Source organism: Lacerta agilis, chromosome 1 (genome assembly GCF_009819535.1).
Source record: "Lacerta agilis isolate rLacAgi1 chromosome 1, rLacAgi1.pri, whole genome shotgun sequence".
Classification (NCBI taxonomy): Eukaryota; Metazoa; Chordata; class Lepidosauria; order Squamata; family Lacertidae; genus Lacerta; species Lacerta agilis.
This window is the reverse complement of record NC_046312.1, coordinates 28051838-28071063: the sequence shown is the minus strand read 5'-3', so window position 1 is coordinate 28071063 and position 19226 is coordinate 28051838. Positions and strand designations below refer to the sequence as shown.

Genomic DNA, 19226 nt, shown 5'->3' with positions numbered 1-19226 from the left:
TCGCAGAAAGCTTTATGCTTTATGTCCAATTCCCTGAACTTAGAAAAGCAGTCACAAGACTCTCCCAGGAGCATGTACCATATGTACACAAATACTTTTAAGTTCATGAAAAAAGAAGTTATTGGATATTAACTATCCTGGTCTCAGAAGACTGTTTCCTCTGTTACACGCACTTGATCTTTCCCGAGCTCTGTTAAATCCCTTATGAGCAGAGACAGGCAGACATGAGATATACCCTTGCAAAACACACACGTCCTCCAACTCACACAAAATGACACCACAATGGAGCCCATGGCTGTGGGACAGTTAACATATTGCTTGGATGGTTCAAATTTTTAAGTAGCAGCAGGTTCAAGTAAATGGGGCTCTAGGACCCACAGAGAGGTTCTCCTTCATAGTTGCCTCCTCCTCCTCTTCTCAGACCTCAAGGTTGACAGTCCACTGCTTCAGCGCAGAAATGCTGTTGGGGAAACAATCCTTCACAGCTCTTGTGCAGTGGGTTTCACCACTTGTAATCTTGTTTTATTCCCTTCCTTTCCCCCAGGCTGTATCTAGAACTCCCATGTTTCCAGCCACCTAAGCCCTGCCATTGGGCTGTTGAGATCAGAAGCCAGAGGTCCTATCATTCCATAGGAGAGAGGGTGGAAGAGGTAGAAGCTGTGGAAAAGATCTAAACATGAATCAAATTCCTGGAGACCCAATGTCACAACAGTAGAGCACATAATTGGGTGCAGTAGGTATAAGGTGTAGAGCTACATGATATACTACTGAGGAACCCTGAAATATTCAATTGTTTTGGTGGTGGCAAACTTGCAAGGCAGATCAAAGTTCTTTCACACACATTAGAGGATTGAACCAAATAGAGGACATAAGATGCACTGTCCACTAAACTCTGCAGTTAAAGGGGACAGGAAATTGTGAAAGAAAAGCTTGCATCATCTTTGCCCTGGGACGTTGCAATGAGAGATGCACATGAGCCATTATGAAGCTGCTAACTAAGATTGCTGCTGCCTAAGCACTTCAGGAGAGGCAGTTTCTGAAGAGGGCAATGGCTGAATGTTAGCATTAGTCAATATCAAGAACCGTTAAGCCGACACCAAAATGGGCCACACAAGGAAACAGTCTTGTAGGAGAATCCCTGCATGGTTTCCTGCTTACTTGTCAGCATTTTTCAGGGTTTGGTAATGATGCAAGGCCTTTCCCCTCAAAAATAACCTTCAGATGTGTGCTAACTATTCAGGAACCAATTCTCACCTGTAGATACTAAGCAGAATCAGCACCATTATCCCATAATTATAAACCTTCCCAGATTGGATGCTGGCTGACAGAGCACCAGCACAAAATTTCAGAAATACATCCCATGTAATCCCTGAGGGAGAAAGAGAAAAAGGAAGATTGGCCAGGTACACTGAAACTAGAAAGCACAGTGGTACCTGGGTTTTAGAACATAATCTGTTCCAGAAGACCATTCAAGTTCTGAAATGTTCGAAAACCAAAAACTCAATAGCCGACAGCTAGGCCCCAGGAACTTGCACTCAGCGGAAGCTGCATGGCATGTTCGACTTCTGAGGCATGTTCAAAAACTGAAGCATTTACTTCCAGGTTTACAGCGTTCAAAAACCAAAATGTTCGTCAACGGAGACGTTCGAAAACCAAGGTACCACTGTATCAGTAATCACATCAATATCTATAGTCACAGCCCAGGGTCAACCCATCAACCCATCTCCCCAAGATAAATCAATTCTATTTCAATCAGATGGAGTTTTCCAGTGGCAGAAAGCCAAAATTCTTTATTTTACCAGGCAAACTGAAGCATGCATGTTAGTCCCTATTGAAAGAAGCATAAGATCAAAAATCACTCATCTTGAATTTCTCGTGACTATATTGATTCTAATATCCATAACTTAATTTTCCTTTCTTACAGAAAAGAATTATCAAGCTAATATAGAAACATTGATGATTATGCTAGACAGTGGCCAGCAGGTGTGTATTTCTGGCTGAAATTACTTTTTTTTTCACTTGCTGATACCCTTAACATAAGAAGCAAAACAAAGAATGTTATAAAATACAGATGATTTCTATAGCACTTGTGGTAGTAGAATGTAATCTTTACCACACAGATTGTCATAAAAACCCTCTGGGTAGGCCATTCTTATGTCCATATCAAAAGGTACAGAACTGACAAGAATTGGAGAGTAAGCTGCCCAAGGCTACCCCATAAGAACTGACTTTTGAACCTAAGTCTCCCAGATCAAAGAGTAGACCAAACTGGTCTTGCTGCTGATCAAGATACAGTGCACTGAATAAACTTTCAAAACATTAACCTTAAACCAACTATGTGCCAATGACCTTTTACACTCGTGTCCTTTCAAAACTCTTATTCGGTCACAACATTTTGATTCTGTTGAAACTTTATGAAACTTACCTGTCAACATAGAGGAGAAAAGCATGGCAGGAAAGTAATGATGAAAATAGAGCACTCTGCCCATCATGAAGAAAGGAAAGTAATGGAGGAGCCATCCTAGCATAATCCTTCCTCCGCTATGTAGCAGGACTCGAGAAAGCTCTGGAACAGAACACATTTCTTGAATTCTTTTTATCCTAACCTGTATAAGAATGTGTTCACAAAGCTTCCAGCAGAAACCTAGTTTTATGGAGTTTATACAGTGAAACGGTTTGGTTTCTATCCAAAAAAGTTGTTCCAGTTGCACAAGGACTTCTGGTTGTGCAACAGAACTTCCCCTCCTTCTCCCTGTGTCCTCCCACCTCTCAAAAATCTGCTCCAGGGGGTGGGGGGGAAGGACCCAGAACAGATTGCAGGGCGGACAGCAGGGGAGGAGTTCAGTTGGAAATCCTTGCATGAATGGGATAACTTGTTTGGATACAATTCTGTGTGTTTTTACTTCACCAGTTTAAGTCTAGGAGAAAATATTACTACTGCTACATGCCCAGTGCAATGTGTTCACGACAAGCCAACCCAGCTACACTGTAAATAACCAGATCTAATTCCAGCATGTATGTTAGCAATTGCTGTAGCTCCAAACCAGCAGAGATTAAGAAAACTAGGTAAGAGAGCTGTTTCCTCATCTGATATCACGGTTCCATGATACCAGTAGACAAAGACCCAGTAGACAGCTGGTAGAATAGTCCCAATCAGGAATTTCCAAATTCCAAGAATATAAACTCTTGCTCTCTCAGGCTATTTTCCTTGTCATGGGAACCCTAGAGCAGTAACAGTAGCTTTTCCACTTCAAGTTCCTTGGATTTTCTTTGTTTGATCAACACTAATCATCTCCCTGCTCCACATGCACAAATAAAAAACTTTTACTGAAGGGAATGTGGTCTAGCATTTACTACATGGACTTTCTCCTTTTAAGTCGCCTCCTTCAATTAGAAAGGACCAGAACCTCTCTTTAAAAACTAGGCCGAAATCCAGCAAATCAACCTTTGTGAGCTGTTACCAGAGGCAGATTTAGGGGAGCATGGTGGTTCGTCTGCACTGGGCGCAAAGCTGAGAGGGCACCACAGGGAGCATCGCAACAAGGACTAAAATGGAAGGCAAGAGGTAGGGGAGCGCCAAATTTTGGCACTGCACAGGGCGCCTCTGAAATCTGAAAGCCCAATGTCTTCCATTGCTGTTGCACTCCACCCATTGCTATCATGATTCCTTTGATACTGCACTCGGTGTCCTCTCGTGGATAGTGGAAGTAGATCTGCAGCAGGAAGCCATAATGTTTATAAAACAGAAGAGGTTATAGACCCAGAAGGTAGGAAATTTACTTTACCTTTGTGCTCAGCTGTTAGCCGAACTCCCCTCTTCATGGCCACAGAAACGACTATTGCCATTGTGATATACAATCCAAGAGTAATTAGGTTCAGCCACCAGATCACCTGTGAGGGAAAGCCTTGCAAGTAGACAAAGATGCACAAAAGGCACCATAAAACTACAGGGAGGGGAATGAAGGGAACCTATATGGAGGGAAGGGAGGGAAGCCAAATTCCCTCATCCCACCTAGGGGAACCAAAACTATATTCTCCTTACCGGATTTCCCAGCAAATAAACCCTGTAGTCTGTTTCATTGACTCCAGAAAAACGAAGGCCCTGTGGAGAAATTGATGGCCACCATCAGTATGTGAGCAACACAGGTTTTTTTCAGTCTACATTTTAACTTAAGCCTGAGGTTTCCACAACAATAAAAATCCGTGTAAGAAAGAAACCGGAACAGTGTATCATATGTTGTGGGAGTGTGGACTTATCAAACAATTTTGGAATAATATATATAAGGAAATTTTAAAAATGTTTAAAATATCCTTTATTAAAAAGCCAGAAGCATTTCTTCTAGGCTTAATCACAAATGATATTCCTGGTGATAAAAAGTATTCCTATATGCAACAACGGCGGCCAGGATGCTTATAGCTGCAAATTGGAAGGGGGGGGGGAATTCCATCAGTAAGAGAGTGGCAAATCAAACTATGTGAATACATAGACTTGGCAAGGTTAACGGCAGTCTTAAGAAGACAATCAGACCAAAAATTAATAAAAGAATGGGACTGTGTTAAAGAGTATATGAAAAAACATTGTTCTGGAATAAATATATTTATATGTGACAAATTAAGTTTGCAGGCTTAAGGAAAAGAAAAAATAGTTATGAAAGGCATAAAACTGGAAGTAATAAATGTACATATACATATAACACAACGAAAAAGAAAAATTGAAAATTTGAAGTCCCTAAAGGATGGAACGAAGTCAAAATGTATGTATGTATGTTTGGTTATGTTTTGTTATAGTCGTTGTTTCTCTTGTTTGTTTTTCTTTTTTTTCCTTCTCTCTCTCCCCCCCCCCCTTTGTTTTAGTTTTCTGATTAATGTTTTATTTTATTTTTATCTTATGTTGTAACTTGGACACGGAAAATAAAAATTATTAAAAACAAAAAACAAAAACCAATAAAAATCCCGAAGATCAAAGATTTCCATAGGGACCCTCCATTACAAGACAGATAAGTGTCTCCAATGTAACAGTGTTTAAAGCCCTACATTTAAAACCCACAATAGTATTTAAAGCCCTAAATGACCCAGGCCCAAAAAATCTGAAAGACACCTCCCGACAGATCCTCTTGGGTGCTAAGATTGGCGGAGGAGGCCCCCTTTTGGGAGTTCCGCCACTCTCAAAAACTTTGGGGGAGAAATGACCCAGGCAAGGGCATTATCTGTGGCACCCCTCTAAGCTGCTGAACTCCCTCTGCATAGAGGTGAGTCTGACAACTTCATTATGCAGTTTTCTGCAAATGATGAAGACACACCTCTTTAGCCTTTGACATTTCAGATGTGATTTTTTGTGATTTTTTAAGTTGTACTCATACTGTTTTAAACTGTGTTTTAGATTGTTGTAACCTGTAAAGAGTGGGTAATAAATTGAAATAAACAGAGTAACAATAGTGTAGCTTCTATAATCAAACCTCATAATTATATTAGGAACTATTTCCGTCTTTGCTGTTCCGATAGTCACACAGCAGCAGCCCCTGTTGTCTGGGAGCCAATGGTTATTTAACATGTCGTTCCTTAGCAGCAAGAACTACGGGAGGGCAAATCAGAATTGGTTTTGTGCAAAAGCCATTTAGACAAGCCTTCCGAAAAATTCCCAGATACAATTGAAGATCAGCTATTCACAATGTTACCTTGAAAACAATGAGATACGACATGAAGTTAAACAAGTTACAGTGCCTCAGAATTTGTTTTGCCCACATACTTGGTAATTGATAGGCCAGTGCCAGGGTTTGGATGTGACTTCATTCTCCTTTGGTTTGAGGCCACTGTTCCCCTACAAGGGGGAAAAAACAACTATATTCAGTAAACAGCTATGCTGTAATAAATATTCTACCTCAATATATATTGATACACAAGCTCTTACATGTAAAATGAAAACTAAAAAGACCCTTGCTGTATCAAAGTGCATTAATACTCCAGAATGTTGTTGTTGTTGTTCAGTCGTTCAGTCGTGTCCGACTCTTCATGACCCCATGGACCAGAGCACGCCAGGCACGCCTGTCCTTCACTGCCTCTCGTAGTTTGGCCAAACTCATGTTAGTAGCTTCGAGAACACTGTCCAACCATCTCATCCTCTGTCGTCCCCTTCTCCTTGTGCCCTCCATCTTTCCCAACATCAGGATCTTTTCTAGGGAGTCTTCTCTTCTCATGAGGTGGCCAAAGTACTGGAGCCTCAACTTCAGGATCTGTCCTTCTAGTGAGCACTCAGGGCTGATTTCTTTGAGAATGGATAGGTTTGATCTTCTTGCAGTCCATGGGACTCTCAAGAGTCTCCTCCAGCACCATAATTCAAAAGCATCAATTCTTCGGCGATCGGCCTTCTTTATGGTCCAGCTCTCACTTCCGTACATTACTACTGGGAAAACCATAGCTTTAACTATACGGACCTTTGTCGGCAAGGTGATGTCTTTGCTTTTTAAGATGCTGTCTAGGTTTGTCATTGCTTTTCTCCCAAGAAGCAGGCGTCTTCTAATTTCGTGACTGCTGTCACCATCTGCAGTGATCATGGAACCCAAGAAAGTGAAATCTCTCACTGCCTCCATTTCTTCCCCTTCTATTTGCCAGGAGGTGATGGGACCAGTGGCCATGATCTTAGTTTTTTTGATGTTGAGCTTCAGACCATATTTTGCGCTCTCCTCTTTCACCCTCATTAAAAGGTTCTTTAATTCCTCCTCACTTTCTGCCATCAAGGTAGTATCATCAGCATATCTGAGGTTGTTGATATTTTTTTTCGGCAATCTTAATTCCGGTTTGGGATTCATCCAGTCCAGCCTTTCTCATGATGAATTCTGCATATAAGTTAAATAAGCAGGGAGACAATATACAGCCTTGTCGTACTCCTTTCCCAAATACTCCAGAATACTGTTTCACAAAGTAGGACATGAGAGCCATAGCCCTCTCTGACTACTGTCCTCCATCAACTGATAATTCGAGACACACTGCCTTTGAATCAAGATAGCTATCAAAACTTGTAGCCATTGATAGACTTATCCTCCAGATTTGCATCTGTATGCAAGTTACAGGCCCCTCTTTTTGCAAAAGTCAATACAGTAGTACCTCGAGTTACAAACGCCTCAGGTTACAAACGCTTCAGGTTACAAACTCCGCTAACATGGAAGAGTTACCTCGAGTTGAGAACTTTGCCCCAGGATGAGAACGGAAATCGTGTGCCAGCAGCAGCAAGAGGCCCCATTAGCGAAAGCATGCCTCTAGTTAAGAACAGTTTCAGGTTAAGAACGGACCTCCGGAACGAATTAAGTTTGTAACTAGAGGTACTACTGTATGCCTTTTTGCATGTCTATATGAACGGCATATAGATCTTTCCTTGGGAAATTCTCTCCCGTTACTGTAGTCTAGAAGTGAACGAATACCCCGAGGAAATATCTAAATGCTGTTCACATAGACATGCTAGGCTTCCCCAGATAGTAGCAAAACAGATTAAACCCAGGTACCTATGCTAAGACTGGTGTGTCGCTCAAAGACCTGCTTATTAGAAAAATGTCTGACGAAATAGCTTGTACTTTGGCCACCTCATGAGAAGACTCCTTAGAAAAGACCCTGATGTTGGGAAAGATGGAGGGCACAAGGAGAAGGGGACGACAGAGGATGAGATGGTTGGACAGTGTTCTCAAAGCGACTGGCATGAGTTTGGCCAAACTGCAGGAGGCAGTGAAAGATAGGCGTGCCTGGCGTGCTCTGGTCCATGGGGTCACAAAGAGTCGGACACGACTGAACGACTGAACAACAACAAAAGGTTAAGCAGCAGAAGTTCCATAGCCCAAACATTCAAAACCCTGAAATAACAATGCTGGAACAAATCAGAGATTCTTTGCGGCAAAATCAGAGAAACACAAGCATTAGGTTCTGTGTTCACATGGAAGGGCAAGGGACTGGGTCTATAGCTCCATAATAATAAAAGCTAAACATGTTGCAAAACTTGATTTTATTCAGTATCTACAGGAAGGGCTAAGGTAGGAGTCTAACAAGGGTATATACTAATTATTTATCACAGTTCACAGTTAACCACCTATATTCTAGCCAGATTGTACATTGAGGGCCTTTGTCATTTAATTTAAACTGGCCAAAAACCATTGTGTATAACTGGTCGCTGGAGCTGGAGCACACAGCCTTAGACAGACAGACATGTTTACAAGAACAATTCTTTCCCCCCTGAAAAATATTTTCTTCAAATGTATGTTCTCTCCAGGCAGCCTCTGTCTCAGAGGGGAGGAACAACAAGAGATGGTTATCATAACCTTGTGTGTGAGAGCTTTGCAGGGACATCAGGCAAAGCACCACTGGAGACAGAATGCTGGAACTGATGGACCTTTGGCAATCCTTATGACATTAACAAGCATTTGCTCAAAAGCTAGTCTGTGTTCATGCGTGCACACATGAACTTCTATTTCTTGTCAAATATAATCACACTGCCCTCTAGTGGAGGCAGCCTAAAAACTTTCACACCACAGAATTCAATGAGATCACTATCCAAAGGGGAAGGCTTCAGAACCCTCCCTGAAGAGAAGATCTCTACGGTCCTTTATTGTGAAATCTCCCACAAGATCTCACCAGGTTTGCTTTCACTCTGGAAAGAAACTATCTTTAGTTTAGATAAATTGAATTATCCTTACAATATCAGTGTGGGAAGCTTTGAGGGTTCTGGGTTGTTGTTGTTTTTGGTAACCGCTTTTCAGAAAAAGCAACAAATATAAATTATATAGCTTCCTTGTCAAGAGGAATGCATTAATAGCATTGCTATGAAAGAGAGTTAATACTAGTTTTTTATTTCTTCAGCTGTTATGTTTGACAGCTTCAGATAAATTTTATGCCTACACAAGGACAACGTTTCTTAACATCTCAGGAAAATCTGACTCTCAGTCAGAATCAGGATGACAAAAATCTTGGACACAATGATAACTGGTGGTCTCAAATAGCGAGGAGCTGTCTGGACACAAAACTCCAGGGGCCCAGCTCTTCCCACACACACATGAAAAATGCAGAAGAGCTGCACATACCTTTTAAAAATGTGTGGTTTTATTACTTATATCAGCGTACTATCAATAGCACACACAATATGTATCTTCCTTCATTTATTGGCACTGTCTTCCCCGAACTTGATGGATGCCAGAGCTTCATGAAGTGCCCTCACTGATCACACATGATGTCTTGAGAACTGCACTATTAAACATAAACCTGCTGAACCCCATAATGCTTCTTCTATTCCAGATAGTACCCAAATTGGCACAGTTAACACAGAAATAAAAGGAGTGTTTTTCTACAAAGGAAAGTCAGTTACAAACAAAATGGAATCCAAGCCAATCTACCTACTCGGATCATAACCATGTGAGACTCCAGCACAATCTCTGGAAAGGAAGGTTTCAGAACATCCAAACTGATATTGGGCACTATGGAAAAGAAGACAGTTTAAAGTGGGATCTCACATGTTGATTAAGTACATACATTAATGATACATAGACATTACCTCTGCATTAAATTAGGTCCAAGGTTTGTGGCAAAGGCCAGAAGGTGGTTGTTGTTTTTTAAAGGACAAAGAAACCCATGCAACCTTGAATAGCAATCTTTCCTCCACTTTTTCCTGCTGTGCACTAAAATGTCAAACTAGAATCACAAGAAGCTCCCTTGTGGGTATGACAAAAACATGCTCAAATCCAGCCACTGGAGAAATTATTCAGGAATTCCAATTATTAATATTTTGCTTCAACTGCTTTATGGAGCTTTCTCTCTTCAAAATTGACATGCAAAAGGAAGGGGAGGGGAAATCTTAATATTTTGATGACAAAAAGGTACATTCAATCACATACACCTGGGATTAATGTGATCTTCAACATTCCAGAGAGAATTAGGAGACTCCTTCTGATATGGTGTGCAGGTGACTTCTACCTGCTCCCAGCCCCTGTGAAACAAGAACCATCAGTAAATTATCAATAAAACTTCTGAACTTGTCTATCCCAACTTGCATTCATATTCCATGATATCTCTTACAGAAGCATTGGCCTTTCAGAATTCACACTGAACCAAAAGAAAATCTAAGGGAATCAAAAGTCATGTTTGTTGTGTACTGAATTGCAGGCACAGCACTGTAACAGAGCAGCCAGGAAATAGTTAAAGGAGGTAGCGATTGCTTTTAATTAGTTTCACCTGGGTTGGCTATGCTAGCCCAAGTGCCTATATATAGCAGCAGGGTTTGTGTTTGTGAGTGTCTTTTACTTGCTTGCTGCCATGAATAAATGTGTTACTATTCTATCACTGGCTGGACTCACTTTATAACACTGGCGACGAAGGTGGGATCTAGCCAGTGAACTGCCGCCATGACAGAGACCAACAGCAACGCCCGGGAGGGATCGGCTGGCAATATGGCAACACGTGGCTCAATTGAGGAATTTAATGTCAATGAGCCAGGAGAATGGAGTGATTATTGTGACAGACTTAAGTTTTACCTCCGTGCTAATAGAATTACCAGTGCTGAGGAGCGAAGGGATACGTTCCTCAGTGTGTGCGGAAAGGCTACTTTTAAATTAGCAAAGAACCTTATCTCCCCGGCCACACTTGAGTCAAAGACTTTTGAGGAATTGACTGCGGTGCTTGGCAACCATTTTGAGCCGGCGCCTTCACAATTGGCCTGCCGGCAGATGTTTTACCAGCGGTACCAGCAGAGTGGAGAGTCGGCGTCATCGTTTGTGGCTGCCTTGAGGGAACTCACCCGCTGTTGTGAGTTCCACGATCTGGAGGAGATGCTGAGGGATCGTTTTGTGTGTGGCCTGTGTGATGAGAGGCTGCAGAGGGAATTGGTTGCCAAGAAGTCTTTGACCTTCCAGGAAGCTTATGACTTTGTCATCTCCCGGGAGGGGGCAGACCGCACAGTTCGAGAGCTCCGTGGTGGACAGGCGACTGGTGTGCATGCGGTGGAGACTGACACAGAGGAAGGCGTGTCGGACGAGGTAACGGGGGGAGCATTGAAGGTGTTTCAGTCCTCCCGCCGGCAGCAAGGAAGTCGACAGCTTGATCATCGCCGACTGCTGGCCCAGTCGTCCCCCAAGAGCTGTGACAGTTGCGGAAAAGCACACGAGCGACGGTTTTGCAGGTTCCGCAACGCCCAGTGTCGGAAGTGTAAGAGGATGGGCCATATTGCCCGAGTCTGTCGGGCTGGAAACCGAGTGCTGCGAGATGGAGTGGAGAGAGATCGAGAGACTGGAGATCGTTCAAGAGAGAGACTGAGGTGCTGGGGCTCAGAGCCTGAGATTGTGGGTCAGTGTTCTTCGACCCGTATTCAGCCCCAAAGTGATAGTGTACGGCCACCACCAAGGATCACGAAAGTGGTTCGCATAGAGGGGGTGCCCTGTGAACTGGAAGTGGACTCTGGGTCGGGGTTCACGATTGTTTCAGAGCCCACTTTCCGCAGGTTTTGCCCCAAAGCGGGCCGCGATTGTCTTCGTCCCCTGGATTTCTTTTTAAGAGACTTTAATCAGAATCCGGTGCCTGTCCTAGGTGTTGGGGATTTTCGCGTCCAGCACAGAAAATTTAAAGGCAAATTGCGAATTGTGGTTGCAGGGGGCCGGCGGCCGGACTTATTGGGGCGTGATTGGTTTGAGGCCTTCGGCATCCGCCTAGAGGGGGCCCACAGAATAGAGTCGGCACCGTCTTCTTTTGAGGCATTGTGCCAGGAGTTCGCAGCTGTTTTTGACGGACAATTGGGACGATACACAGGGCCGCCGGTGTCCTTCGATCTGGACCCGGCTGTTTGCCCTATCCGACTGAAGCCGCGCCGTGTGCCCTTTGCATTGAAGCCGAGGATCGATGAAGAGTTGGACAAGCTTGTGGAGCAGGGGGTGCTGGAGCCCGTCTCGCATGCCCGCTGGGAGACTCCAATCGTGTGCCCTTTGAAGGCAAACGGCGCAGTACGGATCTGCGCGGATTACAAGTGCACTCTGAATAAGGCACTGCAGCAAAATGCCTATCCGGTGCCAGTGGTAAGCCACGTGCTCGCGTCCCTGGCAGGGGGGCAGATTTTTGCAAAATTAGACCTGGCGCAGGCCTACCAACAGCTCCCGGTAGACGACGCCACAGCGGAGGCGCAGACAATTGTTACTCACCGGGGAGCATTTCGAGTTAAGCGTTTGCAGTTTGGGGTCAGCGTGGCCCCAGGAATTTTTCAGGGACTGATGGAGCGACTACTTAAGGGAATCCCGGGGGTAATTCCCTATTTTGATGATATACTAGTCGCCGGGGTGTCCTCAGAGGAACTGATTTCCCGCCTCCGTGAAGTTCTGGCCCGCCTTGCAAAAGCTGGCCTTAAGGTTAAGCGGGAGAAGTGCTTCTTGGGAGTTCCCCAAGTAGAGTTCCTGGGGTTCCTGGTTGACGCCAAGGGTATCCATCCTACTTCTGCGAAAGTTACTGCCATCAGGAGTGCGCCAGCCCCACAGTCAAAGAAAGAGCTGCAGTCGTTCTTGGGGCTTCTCAATTTTTATCATGCCTTCCTTCCACATAAGGCGTCTATCGCGGAACCACTACATCGTCTGCTTGATGACCGGGGAACTTGGAAGTGGGGGCAGCGGGAAGCTGCTGCTTTCGCCGCAGTAAAGGACTTACTTTCGTCCGATAGTGTTCTTACCCATTTCCGTGAAGATCTGCCTTTGTCGTTGGCTTGTGATGCATCTCCTTACGGGATTGGAGCCGTGCTGAGCCACCGGTTACCGGATGGGCGGGAGGCTCCCATTGCTTATTTTTCTCGAACTTTGTCGTTGGCCGAGAGGAACTATGCTCAAATTGACCGGGAGGCTCTGGCATTGGTCGCAGGAGTAAAAAAGTTCCATGATTATGTTTATGGGCGCCCGTTCGAGCTTGTGACTGACCACAAGCCGCTGCTAGGGTTGTTTGCGCCAGACCGTCAAACACCGCAGATCTTGTCAGCCCGCATGTTGCGGTGGGCCATGTTTTTGTCAGCCTACACGTATGAACTGGTGCATCGAGCGGGTAAAGCCCTGGGCCATGCAGACGCCCTCAGTCGGTTGCCATTGCCAGAGCCGGCTGAGGATCCATCACCGGCTTATGGCGTTATGTCCTTGGAAGACCTGCCGCAACCCCCTGTTAGTGTTGCAGATGTGGCTGCTTTTTCAGCCAAAGATCGCACTTTGGCGCGTGTTTTGGACTGGGGGTGGAGGGGGTGGCCGGAGGGCAAGGTCACAGAGGAATTCCGGCCATACGAGTCCCGGCGAGATGAACTGTCAGCTCATAAAGGGTGTCTATTGTGGGGGAGCCGGGTTGTGATCCCCCCAAAGCTGCGACAGCGAGTGTTGGAAGCACTGCACGAGGGTCATCCGGGAATTGTAAGAATGAAGGCATTGGCTCGCAGCTACGTGTGGTGGCCGAAAATGGATGAGGCCATCGAAGAATGGGTGCGGAAGTGTTGTCCGTGCCAAGAATCAAGGCCAGCAATGCCTCAAGCCCCGGTGCACCCATGGGAAGTTACCAAGGAGCCATGGTCACGTTTACATGTGGACTTTGCAGGGCCATTTCAGGGCCAGACATTCTTGATTGTGGTAGATTCACACTCCAAATGGCTGGAGGTTATACCAGTGACCCGCATGACCTCAGGTGTTGTTATACGGAACCTGAGAGCCTTGTTTGTGACCCACGGGCTGCCTGACACTCTCGTGTCAGATAATGGGGCACAGTTTACATCAACTGAGTTCAAGGATTTTATGGACGTTAATGGAATCCGCCATGTCACCTCGGCCCCATTCCACCCGTCTACAAATGGTCAAGCAGAAAGAATGGTGCGCACCACTAAGGACGCGCTGCGGCGGATAGTCTACGGAGATTGGCACCAGCGACTCTCATCCTTTTTACTATCACAGCATGTAACACCACACTCAACAACTGGGAGGAGCCCAGCAGAGTTACTGATGAGGAGGCGCCTGACGACTCGCTTAGATAGACTGCATCCGGATCGTGCGGCGGATCGGCCGCAGGAGGCTATCAAGGCACCTCGTATTTTCCAACAGGGGGGACCCTGTTTATACTAAGAACTATGGGTCCGGCCCTGCATGGATTCCAGCCACAGTTTCCAGGCCAACTGGCCCTGTGTCATACGAGGTTGAGGCAGACGGCACAAGTAGTCTTCGTCGCCATGTCGACCAACTACGGCAGCGGTGGCCCGTCCAGGAGGATGAATTGTCCACAAGGGAAGTGGAGCAATTGCCAGGGCAGGTCAACAGAGAACCAGCAGTCACCCATCCCCCTGAGGCAGTTGAAGTCCAAACGGGAGACAGTGAGGCCGGGCCGGTAGAGGCTGAGAGGGGAACCGAGCCACGGCTAGAAGTTGAAGAGACCCAGGCGGGGGGCAGCCCCCGGGAGTCCGAGCTCAGACGGTCTCAGAGGGTGCGAACCCGTCCGCGATATCTGAAGGACTTTGACTGTGGGTTGGTACGGGGGGATGGGGGCCAAGTGTTTCATTGTGTGTGTCATGCTCGATGTTGTTGTTTTTATCCACAATCGGGTTGTTCTTGGCTAAGAGGGGAGGGGTGTTGTGTACTGAATTGCAGGCACAGCACTGTAACAGAGCAGCCAGGAAATAGTTAAAGGAGGTAGCGATTGCTTTTAATTAGTTTCACCTGGGTTGGCTATGCTAGCCCAAGTGCCTATATATAGCAGCAGGGTTTGTGTTTGTGAGTGTCTTTTACTTGCTTGCTGCCATGAATAAATGTGTTACTATTCTATCACTGGCTGGACTCACTTTATAACAATGTTGAATTGCTGTTGTAACTGTTTTAATTGTAGTGCTGTTTTAATGGACTTATTCTCCTATTTATTTTAATTGTGGATGTCTATTTTAATGTTTTGATGAAATTGTTTGTGTGTTTAATTAGGTGTGTTTTTGTAAGTGGTTTTACACTTGTAAATCATTGAGAAGCCACCTTGGCAATTAAGCAGTATATAAAATTAATAAATCACCACCACCATCCTCTAAGATAGATACACACACATATATATTTATGTTCTAGCTGCTTAACTTAAACCAGTGCTTTTTTCCTAAAAAAATTTTTAGTGGTACTCTCATTTTCCTACTCATATTGAAATACTGCCCCTCAATGAGGCCAAATTTAGATTCACAAAATGTTTAGGGTTATGTGTAACCCTGCGTCCCCCCCAGCAAAAAGCACTGACTTAAACATTTAAGTTCAAACAGTGGCCTTGTTTACAAAAGCACCAGACACAGCCTTTTAAAAAAATAGAAGAAACAAATTATATGATCAGAATTGGCAATATGCATCTGGCTCACACTTTTTAAATAAAAACTTTAGAAACTGTACCTTGGTGATTTAGATATTTGGCAGGGTGCCATAGATGTATACACACACACCCCCTTTCAAAGGAAGACTCACGCGTCCTTTCAAAGGCATGGGAATAATTTTACATCTGTAAAGTGTGACAAACAGACCTAGGATAGCCCACATCTATAGTGACCCTACTAAGAGGAACAATTTGCTGTCAAGTGGGGAAATAGTAATCTGCATATGCAGTAACAGCCAGGCTCTCACTACATGAGGAATACTCTGGAAACCAAACCTTACTCCCTGCTCCTCACACTCTTTTAATCTTTACTAGGCAATGGTTCCCCCATTTCTTGTGTTTATACGTCTTGTTAAACTATTTTAAAATTGGTTTTATCTAAGTACATTGTTCTCTTGCTAGTTTGCTGGTTCCTGAAGTGGAATGACCTGGAATGAAAGAGCGCATTTTCTAATGCTCAATTATCACAATGGTTTCAGGTTAACTGCCTTTCTAGCTAAAAGATGTCTGGGCTTGACAGCCTTATGAGTTCAGCCTTGACAAGCAGATCCACTTACATAGAGACCGAAGCACACATATGCACCATTGTGGAGGCAGAGGACAGTCAAAGCGTTCAGAAGAGCTTTTTGTTCCCTGCACCTGCTCTTCCCTAGCAACTTGCACAACAAAAAAGTCAATTGATCTTTTTTGTTTGAAAGCAATTATATTGACTGTTCAAAACATGTGAGCCGGCAAGTAAATAAGCCAAACTTTTCCAGAGGAGAATTCTCTGCTATTACAAGGCTTTTAGTACAGACAATTGCATGACAATTAAAACTCATAAGAAGTATAGCTAAGGAACAGTATGTATAAAAGAGAAATAAATGACTGTTAGAAGTTATCTGATGCTTTCTCTCACACAGCATATAAAATGCAAGTTAATTTAAGGAAATTCACTTAAGATTCCTGCCTTCTCCTCCTGCTACATCACATGCCTGAGTCTACATTGTTCAGGAGGGTCCCCCCCAACCTCTGGAAAGGTGTTTTGGGGGCTCCAGGTGGCTACAGGGAAAAGAACGGGGCAAAAAGCCTTCCATCTGTGAACTTCCTTAAATTAACTTATCTTAGGATCCAAATTAATAGTGAGGAATTTTATAGTAAGCAAACACCTACAAGGCAGCACAGTTGAGGGACAGAAGATAAGCAACATTTGGGCTTCGGCCCTAATATTCAATTACTTTGTCCTGTTTCTTAATAAAGGAACAAGACTGTGCTCAAAAAGGAACAGGCAGGCAGATATGGGGCTATGCTGAACAATACAGTGGACATTCTGCCTCGCCCCACTGAGCCAGAGAGGTCCCAAGAGGGCACTTAGAAGCCAAGGGTCTGCTGGCACTGTGCACTGCCTGAGGTAAATGTGGTTGCTGTGTCCTGCTGAAGACTTTGCCAGGGGTCTGGGTTGAAGCCTGAGAGTGTTCAGAGCATGATAGCCAAGGAAAAGGTTTCATAAGCATGGCCCTCAGTGCCTACTGATTAAAAGAGTTAACTGGTTTGGAGAGGCTTAGGTAACTGACTCTTCGTTTAAATGGGGCAGGAGAGGAGGAAACGGTTCTCCCAGTGGTATCTTTTTAAAGTGGCAGTAACATAGTAACCTGGCAGAATGAAGTGTTATTTTAAAGTAACGGTAGCCAAGTTAAGTTCATTATATAGTAACCCTTCAAACTAAGGATAACCCTTCATTTTTAAAACAAAATCGAAAATTCTTTCTAGTAGCACCTTAGAGACCAACTGAGTTTGTTCCTGGTATGAGCTTTCGTATGCATGCACACTTCTTCATCTTCAGATACCTGCATGCACACGAAAGCTCATACCAGGAACAAACTCAGTTGGTCTCTAAGGTGCTACTAGAAAGAATTTTCGATTTTGTTTTGACTATGGCAGACCAACACGGCTACCCACCTTCATTTTTATTATTTGTTAATCAAAGCTGAAACACATATTACATTGTTGTTCTGCTTTTAAGTGGTGCCTGCACTGTTTTTGCCACAGCTACTGGTGAGTGATCTGAGGTTTATTATTAACCAGTCATTTAAATATATACGGTGGCAGAAGGGAAAATAGTTCTGAACAAATAAGTAAATGGGTGTAAGAGTTGAAGTGAAGTGGGAAAACAGTAGCTAATCCTTTGACAGTTTGATTACCACAAGGTGGGATTATAACAATAATAGCTATAATAACTCCTAACAAGTGATTGCAGCCATGTGAGATAGATAAATAAATGAATACTTTGCAGGCATAATGAATAGCACAATCAGGAAAAGAACACTCAGGGATCTGACAGACAACCATATTTGGGAGTAGAAAAGAACTCATTACCATGCTGGATTGACAGTGAGCTGGTCGCAATGGGGGCTGTCTTATTATTATTACAATTGTTATTATTTCCTGCATAGCTTGCCGTGATCGTATAGTGCTTAGTACTCTGCATTGTGGCCGCAGCAACCTTGGTTCAAATCCGAGTCACAACAGGAAGGAATGCACATGTTTTGAGCCAGTGTGGTGTAGTGGTTAAGAGAAATAGACTTGTAATCTGGGGAACCGGGTTTGCGTCTCCGCTCCTCCACATGCAGCTGCTGGGTGACCTTGGGCTAGTCACACTTCTCTGAAGTCTCTCAGCCTCACTCACCTCACAGAGTGTTTGTTGTGGGGGAGGAAGGGAAAGGAGATGGTTAGCCACTTTGAGACTCCTTAAGGGGAGTGAAAGGCGGGGTATCAAGTCCAAATTCTTCTTCTTCTTACCTGCCCTATGCTATAAGGTCCCAGAGCAGGTTACAGCAATTTCAAAACACATCATTAAAAACAGTTTAAAACAAATTACCATCACAAGAACAGTGTGGATCCTGAAAATATATATCTCAAGTGACAAAGGCCAAAGAGTAAAGACAATGTTGCCATTCCTGCTGCATGTGACATTGTTTACTCACTTTAAATCAACCCAAGATCTAGCGTCAGAAGAGCCTTCAGCAATGCATCTGTTTTCTACGATGCAGCCCCAAATGCACTGAATCACATATTAAAAAGGAGGAAATCAAAAAGCATACGTGCTGCCTTGCTCTGGAGGTCCCTTCAGGCTCAAGAATTCCATGAAAAATGACTCCTGGATATTTACCATTTCGGCAACGTCTTCCCAGTTGAACCCAAGAGGCAGCCTGTAGCCACATGAATCAGCCTGATCCGACTACGTAGGACTTTGATACGCTTCCCAGTCTTTCTTCCCACAACCTCAATTCGCCAGAAATCATTGCAGTCTCCAGTTCCATTCTAGGAAACGTGCATACCAAGAAAAAGGGGGGGGGCACACAGAGACAAAGAAAGCTATTATGAATGAGAGAGGAATGGGTTTCTGAAGCTTCAAGGCAGTAGCAGTACTTGTGAGGAGCTACTGAGGCCCTTCAGTATTGCCCTATCCAAACACCAGCAGTAAGTAGCCATTCCTCAAAGGGGAGTTGCTCCAGCCACCTTGATCAACTTGGTTTATTAACCAAGGCTTGTCCTATGGTTGCAGATCATAATTAAGGAGGAGACACCTTAACCACAATCTGGGGTGACATGCTATGTCAAAACCTGTGTTAGCTGCCATACTGCACTGTGCTAAAAGCAGCAGCACAGTGAGTGTGAGTGAGCCAGCACTGTCCCAGTAAACCATAGTTTGGTTTACTGTGGTGTGCAGAACATCGCAATGTTTTTGCTGCTCTTTTTGCCTCTACTTTTTTAGGGCCAATAAATAAACTACACTGCTGCTCCCCCACTCCCACCCCACATTTGGATTAAAAAGTTACACAGAACTGTTAGTCGACTGCTGAAAAGGTTTACCACAATACACTTTTTTCACC

At 44.3% G+C, this 19226-nt stretch overlaps 1 protein-coding gene across 3 annotated transcripts in view; it reads right to left on the bottom strand.

Annotated features, from left to right (window-relative positions):
* Positions 1–296: 296 nt before the first annotated feature.
* The window catches only part of POMT2 (protein O-mannosyltransferase 2), a 32729-nt gene continuing 13799 nt past the window's right edge, over positions 297–19226 (bottom strand). Inside the window, exons 13-21 of one of the 3 annotated variants that reach the window (XM_033142129.1) lie at positions 18503–18654; positions 9867–9958; positions 9373–9449; positions 5747–5818; positions 4043–4102; positions 3786–3891; positions 2426–2566; positions 1255–1369; positions 297–657 (exon numbers count right to left, since the gene is read on the bottom strand). In XM_033142129.1, coding sequence (XP_032998020.1) covers positions 552–657; positions 1255–1369; positions 2426–2566; positions 3786–3891; positions 4043–4102; positions 5747–5818; positions 9373–9449; positions 9867–9958; positions 18503–18654 — 921 coding nt within the window. In that variant the 3' untranslated portion in view covers positions 297–551. Of the gene's footprint in view, positions 658–742; positions 893–1254; positions 1370–2425; positions 2567–3785; positions 3892–4042; positions 4103–5746; positions 5819–9372; positions 9450–9866; positions 9959–18502; positions 18655–19226 lie in introns of those variants that run through there. The other 2 variants (XM_033142136.1, XM_033142143.1) reach the window with 2 other exon arrangements.